Raw genomic sequence first — 8,290 nt, 5'->3', positions numbered from 1 at the left:
CCAGCGCACAGCAACGAAGACCCAATGCAGCCAAAATAATAATAATAATAAAATAATATTTTATAAATATTATTTTAAATAATAAAACACTGGGGGAATTCCCTGGTGGTTCAGTGGTTAGGACTTTGTGCTCTCACTGCCAAGGGCCTGGATTCAATCCCTGGTCCAAGAACTAAAATCCCACAAGCCGCGTGGTGTGGCCAAAAAACACAAGAAAGCAAAACCAAAAACGAACAAACAATCAAAAAAAACTGGGTTCATGGGGCCAGACCATGTGAGGTATCGCAGGTTCTGGAAAGGAGTTTGGAGAATATTCTAAATGAAATAGGCCACCGGAGGGATTTAAGCAGAGGTATTACATAATTATATTTTCTTTGGCAGCCATGTAAAGAACAGATTGTAGGGAAGGCAAGATTGGAATCAGGGAGACATGTGACAAAGGTTCTTGCCTTTCTCCAGAGGTGACAAGATAGAAGGTGAGCAGGGCAGTGGGGGTGGGGAGAAAGCCAGGCGTTGCATTCCAGACATTTTTTTGAGTGTAGAAGACTAAGTGTAGATTAAAGGTGATTTTATGTACTGGAAGGTAGAGTTTTGTGTTTTTTTAAATTAATAATTAATTAATTAATTGGCTGCGTTGGGTTTTCATTGCTGCGCGTGGGCTTTCTCTAGTTGCGGCTAGCGGGGGCTAGTCTTTGTTGTGGTGTGCGGGGTTCTCATTGTGGTGGCTTCTCTTGTTGCGGAGCACAGGCTCTAGGCACACAGGCTTCAGTAGTTGTGGCACACAGGCTCAGTAGTTGTGGTGCACAGGCTTAGTTGCTCCGTGGCATGTGGGATCTTTTAAACATCTTTATTGGAGTATAATTGCTGTACAATGGTGTGTTAGTTTCTGCTGTATAACAAAGTGAATCAGCTATACATATACATATATCCCTATATCTCCTCCCTCTTGCGTCTCCCTCCCACCCTCCTGATCCCACCCCTCTAGATGGACACAAAACACAGAGCTGATCTCCCTGTGCTATGCGGCTGCTTCCCACTATTTTACATTTGGTAGTGTATATATGTCCATGCCACTCTCTCACTTCGTCCCAGCTTACCCTTCCCTCTCCCCGTGTCCTCAAGTCTGGAAAGTAATTTTATAGAGCATAATTTTCAATGTTCTGTACATAAAGAAATGACATCAAGTTTGACTTCTCACCAACATTTTTTGAGTAAGGTAGGTCTTGAGACTGGTAGGAGTAGAACAGTATCAGTAACTGTATGACAATGCAAATACATAATAACAGATGCAATGACCTTTGCTGAATTTTATCCCTACTGCACACATTTTATAAACATTTAAACATATAACAAAGTGTGTATTCATGTTTTTACACTTGTATAAATGATTCACCCAAATGAATGCACATCGTTCACCATGGGCTACACATACTAAAGAATGCATTTCTGAATTTGAAGGGGTTCAAGCTGTGGACCTCAGTTTGCATCGGCCAGGAGGAATGGTTCTGTGATAATCCACACAAATAACCAAGGATCACATTGGTTGTAAACAGAAATGCAATGGTAATGTTTGGGTGTTGGGACCAGAAAAATAGTTCTTTTCTTCCCCATTGTCCTGTATGTTTCTAGAACATTTTAAGTATGGGTCTGTTTTACAATAAAGAATAACAAAATTGGACTTCCCTGGTGGCACAGTGGTTAGGAATCCGCCTGCCAATGCAGGGGACACGGGTTCGAGCCCTGGTCTGGGAAGATCCCACATGCCATGGAGCAACTAAGCCTGTGCACTAAAACTACTGAGTCTGCGCTCTAGAGCCCGCGCTCTAGAGCCCGCACGCCACAACTATTGAAGCCCGCGCACCTAGAGCCCGCGCTCTGCAACAAGTGAAGCCACCGCAGAGAAGCCCACAGACCGCAACGAAGAGTAGCCCCTGCTCGCCGCAGCTAGAGAAAAGCCCGTGTGTGGCAACAACGACCCAATGCAGCCAAAAATAAAAAGGAGTAACTAAAAAAGTGACAGTTAACTTGGAGTGCTTTTGCAAACTTTTAAAAGGCCCGATCGGGCTTCCCTGGTGGCGCAGTGGTTGAGAGTCCGCCTGCCGATGCAGGGGACGCGGGTTCGTGCCCCGGTCCGGGAAGATCCCACGTGCCGCGCAGCGGCTGGGCCTGTGAGCCATGGCCGCTGAGCCTGCGAGTCCGGAGCCTGTGCTCTGCAACGGGAGAGGCCACAACAGTGAGAGGCCCGCGTACCGCAAAAAAAAATAATAATAATAATAAAATAAAAGGCCCGATCTATTTTGTTTTTATATCAAATAATTAGAAATAATATATAAACTAGGCTTCGAATTCATACCCGTGGTCTGGTCTGTAATCAGAAGAGAAAAAAGTAAGGAGGGAGAGTCAGGAGAAAGGGTGAAGAACGGCAAAAAGTGGGAGAAACGGGGAACTCGGCAAAGGAGGGCTAGCTTACAGGTAATTCTCCTGGACGAGTGCCTGGCCTCCTCTCTGGTTTTCCACAGCTTCTCTTGCCCTTTAGAACACTTTCCCCAAGGAAGTCGAGGGAGTGGGGAGGTAACTTGTTACAATACAAATCCTGTCCAACCTCTCGTTTAACAGCCCTCCAACAGTTCCCAGTCACCGGCAGAATAAAATCACAAATCTTGTAACTTGGCCCAGTTTGGTATCTTTCGGAACTTCTGCTATTCTGGCTACCCTTGAGGATCCTTAAGGACAGAGCCTAGCTCCTTCCTGCCTCACGTTCTTACAAGCTGGTTCCCGGGCAAAAACCAGCGACTCCTCCCTAACCAAGCTTTTCGTGGATTTTTTCTTCCTGGGCCTCCGCCTCCCACTTTTCCCTCTCCCTTGTTTTTTTTTTTTTGGAGCGTTTATTTCTATTTTTAGACATCCATTAGTGTGCATTCATTCACATCTATTATCCAAAAGCCTGACCCTCATCCCTCTATAGCCAGGCCGGGTCGGTATGGTTCCTGCAAGGTTCCCAACTCCCTGCACTATGCTCGGCGCACAGTAGGCGCCTAGTGATGACTATGTTTGGGTCAATAAGACAGTCAAGGCAAGCGGCGTCTGAGTCGAGGGAGAGTCTCCAAGGCAGACAAAAGGTTTCCCTGAGGTCCTTTGGGGCGCTGAGGCTTAGGTCCTTCCTCCCCTCCCCCGCAGGAATGCCGTGGACTCAGCAGCTCAGGGTTGGGGGACCGCTTCCGGCGAACAACACAACCTCGTCCGAATCCTGGTCAGCTTGCAACCCGACCTTTCCCTTAGGCGGCGCTCTAGGCCGCAGCCGCCAAGTTTAGCGCAAGGCAATGTGGGATTTGTAGTTTCCGTGGGCACATGCCCAGGGCGCTTGCGCGCTGGGGAGACGGGCGCCGCCCGACCCCCATCAGGATTCCAGGTCCTTGCGAAGGGCGCTCCAAGCGACAGCGTTCCAACCGAATACGCCTTTTAGTCCGCCGAGGGTGAGCCGTGTAGGGGAAGAGTCCGCTCTACGTGGGCTGCAAAGAGGCCGGAACAAGCGCGCCCCCACTCCGGAAGTGAGCGACTTCTGCCGCGGTGCATTGTGGGGGGCGTAGTCCTCTTTCCCAGGCGGTCCTCCGCGGCGTCCCTGGGGCCCACTCTGGAGCGCAGGCGGGCGGCTGGGCGGCTGGCTCGGCGCGGGCCGACGGGAGGCGTATTCTGGGCACGGGGCGCCGGGCCAGTGCGGCCGCGCCGGGCGGCAGTAGTGGGAGGCCGCCCAAGGCCTCGCGCGGTGCCGCCCGTCGAGGGGCGGGCGGCGGCATACAGACCGGGCCGTCGAAAGGCTCAGAAGGCCGGTGGGCCGGGCCGGGCCGCGCGGCGCAGCCATGCCTGGCTTTACGTGCTGCGTGCCAGGCTGCTACAACAACTCGCACCGGGACAAGGCGTTGCACTTCTACACGTTTCCCAAGGACGCTGAGCTGCGGCGCCTTTGGCTCAAGAATGTGTCCCGTGCCGGCGTCAGTGGGTGCTTCTCCACCTTCCAGCCCACCACGGGCCACCGTCTCTGCAGCGTTCACTTCCAGGGCGGCCGCAAAACCTACACGGTGCGGGTCCCCACCATCTTCCCGCTGCGCGGCGTCAACGAGCGCAAAGTAGCACGCAGACCCGCGGGGGCCGCAGCCGCCCGCCGCAGGCAGCAGCAGCAGCAGCAACAGCAGCAGCAGCAACAGCAGCAACAGCAACAGCAGCAGCAGCAACCACAGCCGCTTCCCGCTGCGCGGCGTCAACGAGCGCAAAGTAGCACGCAGACCCGCGGGGGCCGCAGCCGCCCGCCGCAGGCAGCAGCAGCAGCAGCAACAGCAGCAGCAGCAACAGCAGCAACAGCAACAGCAGCAGCAGCAACAACAGCAGCAGCAGCAGCAGCAGCAGCCGTCGCCGTCCGCCTCCACTGCCCAGACCGCCCAGCTGCAGCCGAACCTGGTATCTGCTTCTGCTGCTGTGCTCCTCACTCTTCAGGCTGCTGTGGACAGCAGCCAGGCTCCGGGATCCGTGCCTGCGGCGCCCACCACTCCCACGGGAGAAGATGTGAAGCCCATTGACCTGACGGTGCAAGTGGAGTTCGCGGCCGCAGAGGGCGCAGCTGCCGCAGCCGCTGCGTCGGAGCTAGAGGCTGCTACAGCAGGGCTGGAGGCCGCCGATTGCCACATGGGCCCCCAGTTGGTGGTGGTCGGGGAAGAGGGCTTCCCTGATACTGGCTCCGACCACTCGTACTCGTTGTCGTCAGGCACCACAGAGGAGGAGCTCTTGCGCAAGCTGAACGAGCAGCGGGACATCCTGGCGCTGATGGAGGTGAAGATGAAGGAGATGAAGGGCAGCATCCGTCACCTGCGTCTCACCGAGGCCAAACTCCGTGAAGAACTACGCGAGAAGGATCGGCTGCTGGCCATGGCTGTCATCCGCAAGAAGCACGGAATGTGAACGAGCCCCCTTTCGGCCTTCGGGACTCCCAGACTCCTGCCAGCTTAGAGGGACCTGAGGCCGGCGCTGTTGAACTCCCTCATACTCCTGGGGCACTGGTTGGTAGTACTGAGCCTTAGGGCAGCTGGACTCTTTTGCTGGTGACCAAGCACCCTCTCTTGTTTCCTCCTGAAGCAAGGTCCTGAAGTCTGGGATCTCAGACTCTGCACTGGTGACACCAGCAATTACGACTTTGTCTACCCCTCCCCACCTTCACTCCCCAACCCCAAGTTTATGTTGCAGGTTCTGGTTAAGCAGAGGCTTCAGAACCACTGGACTTGAAACTTATCCCTTAGGGATGCAGGCGAGATGCCCAAGGACTGTGGCTTTGGGAAGACAACTAAACCTTGAGTTTGGCCGGCAATCAGAGACAGCTCTTCTGTGTGTAGTGATAAGAGATCCAAGTAACATCAGTTTCACCCCCACCCCCAAATTTATGTTGCAGTACCTGGTGAAGCAGAGGCTTCAGAACCATTGAACTTGAAACTTATCCCCTACAGATGCAGGCAGGATGCCCAAGGACTATGGGTTTGGGAATACAACACCTTGAGTTTGGCCAGCAATCAGAACTCTTCCACGTGTAGTGATAAGAGATCCAAGTAACATCAGTTCTACTTTTTGTGCTTTTCCTTCCCAGGTGCAGCCTGTGATTCTGATGGGGACTGGCAGATCTGTGCCTCTGCCTCCTAGGACCTCCCTCCCAGGAGGCCATCGACAGGGGGATCTAGGTGACCTGTTGATGGAGATCCAGCTTGCCAGGGACTTAGGTCTATCCTGTTATGTTTGCTACTGGTTACAAATTCTATTTTCTGTACAATTAGTCAGACTAAAGTTTTCACTGTGTTTGTTTGGCAAAACAGATTAAACAGAAAGTAAGGTTTTTATTTGGGTTTCGCCAATTTATTTTTATAAGGACTCAGCTAAGGGTCCCTGAAACATGGGGAGATGGACTTCCTGATAGGCCTCCACCTTTTCCGCCTTAGGTCTCAAGGACCAGGCTGACCCTGAGAGTAGAGATGCTTCAGTGACTAGGTTTCTCCATAAAGAGGCTCTAAGCACAAGGACCCTGCCCTCATAAGTTCTTTGCAGAGTTCCAGCTCACCCCGAAGAGTTTGGAAATTGCACCAAATGGTCCTGGTTTGTCCATGGGTTAGCTCCCTGTGTCCTTTCAACTGGGAGAAGTGGCAACTGAGAACTAAACTGAATTGTGGCAGCCCACTTCTCTGAGGGTTTTGAATTCCTTAAGAATTTTCAGCTGGAGTTGAATTTTGCTCACTATTATAGCCCTTAGGCCTAGTATGGTGTCTGGCACACATGGGCATGCAGTTACTTAAATCAGTGAAGACCGTAGCTGGAGCCAGCCATGGACTCTTATACAGATACCTTTGACTTTCGTACACTTTCATTGTGAAGGAGGTGGATCCATAGAGGACTTAAAGCATAGGAGTTGGGATTTGTGACCCCTTGACTCATTTTCTTGGCTGTTAACATCTTTAGATTGGATATTGTAGCGGCAAGGTGACATTTTTATCTATAGTTCCAAGTAATTTAGCTCAAAGCTAGCTACAAATGCCTTTAAAGCTAGCCATGTTTAACATGGTTGTTGGGGCACAAATGGACATATATTGGGCTCCATAAAACATATGACTCCTTTCTCTGTTACATATGGAAAAAGCCACTTACCTGGGGGCTTTCCCTGTGGTTTCAAACTGGAATGACTCTAAAATGAATGTCTCTCCAGTTTCTGCTCTCCTTCTGGCCCCTTGGCACTGACTTGAGAAACAAGTCTGTGGTGGGGAGGAGGGGTGGGAGATAGGTTGCGCAGGTACCTAGATGTGGAAGGGACTGTATCTCTCCCTTCCTAGGGTTAGTTCTGGCTTGTCATAAGGTGGTGGAAGCACAGCAGTGCCCTTCCAGGCCAGGTGGGACTGAAGCCCTTTATGGGTAGGTATTGGATCAGTTGCTCAACTGTCCCCACTCTCCTTCATTAGGAGTGAGGATTTTCCCAGGCCCAAGCCATGCTCTTTAGTGTGTCCTTTAGCTCCTGTGTGTTGAAGGGACTTAGACGGTTTCACTTGAACCTCTCAGCAGCACTCCCAGGACAGGGTGAGGGCCAGACTGGCTAGGACTCTCTGGTGTCTGGATGTTGTGAGCACACAACCTATCTGGTATTTTAGCTTCTGGAGGGGAGGAGGACAGCTCAGAGCAAGGGAGGTCCTAGATACACCACAAGCAGGGCAATGCAGAGTCTCCCTGACTGAGTAAAAAGAGAAGAATCTAGTCAGGCAAAGTAATACAGATCTGGGATTTCATTAAACAGAAGCCTGGCCTGGTCGTATGAGGCATTCCCGGGAGGAGCGGTGGGGGTGACGGTGATCTGTGAAGGACCCTTCTGGAAGAACAAGAGAACTGAGAGATCTCTGGTCAGGAGAAGACTTGTCGCTATAAACTTTACCTGTGATGCCCCTGGCTTAGCTGCAGAGCATTTCCCCAGCAGGCCTGAACTGGAGACAGGCCTTACTTCAAATGTTTGCGTTGCCCGGGAAACGATGAAAATGGGCGTTGAAAGGAAAGGGCAATGGGCGGGAGGGAGATTACGGACAATTTTATCACTTAAATCACGGGGAAGGTTTGGGCCTGTCAGTTATTACTCTTTTCTCTTAATAAAAATGAAACTCTTAGCTGCCCTGCCTGCTGGAAAAAAAACAAAAAACAAACTTGTGAGACTGTCTCGTAGACCCTAACTGCAGAAATCTAAAAAGTAATCTTGTCTCCAGCCCAAGAAAAGCCTCGCCTGCTTAAAACCAGCTTTGGGTCCGACTAGCACCGGGCAGGGTGCAAGAATGTTGGGACAAACAAAGCTGTGCGTTCCGCCCCGGGTGGCCTTAGAGCAACACTCGGAAGAGCTGCAGGGGCGGCCAGAGCACCAAAGGGGAGGGGGCTTTGCGAGCGGAAACAGCTCAGGGGCCCAGGGAGGGGCGGCTAGGCCAGTTTGGGGCCAGGCCGAGCTCCCACGGAGGCGGGGCCAACACCGAACGGCCGCGCAACCAGAGCTGGGCCGGACCAGCTGGGACTTGGCGATAACTGAGCCCTGACCCCCGCCTGGCGCCAAGCTCGGGTGTTCCAGAGGCTTCCGCTAGACCACAATTCTCAGGGGCTCGCCTCGGCGGCCTCGCTCCTTGACTTAGTCTCCCCTCCCGCGCTGCGGGCCGTGTCTGGGCCTCGGCGCATAGGACGTCGGGAACTGTAGTTTTCTCCTGGCGCACCTAAGCCAAAAAGGAGAACGGGGGGAACTGCGTTT

At 52.4% G+C, this 8,290-nt stretch overlaps 1 protein-coding gene across 1 annotated transcript; it reads left to right on the top strand.

Moving 5' to 3' along the window:
* Positions 1-3,857: 3,857 nt before the first annotated feature.
* Positions 3,858-5,399, top strand: THAP11 (THAP domain containing 11). Its single transcript, XM_024124959.3, has 2 exons — positions 3,858-4,165; positions 4,311-5,399. Exons 1-2 carry the CDS (start codon positions 3,858-3,860, stop codon positions 4,948-4,950), a joined length of 948 nt encoding a protein of 315 aa, XP_023980727.1. The 3' UTR covers positions 4,951-5,399.
* Positions 5,400-8,290: the final 2,891 nt, after the last annotated feature.

Source organism: Physeter macrocephalus, unplaced genomic scaffold (assembly GCF_002837175.3).
Source record: "Physeter macrocephalus isolate SW-GA unplaced genomic scaffold, ASM283717v5 random_474, whole genome shotgun sequence".
Lineage (NCBI taxonomy): Eukaryota > Metazoa > Chordata > Mammalia > Artiodactyla > Physeteridae > Physeter > Physeter macrocephalus.
Note: the sequence above shows the minus strand (reverse complement) of the source record. Positions and strands in the feature narration are given on the sequence as shown.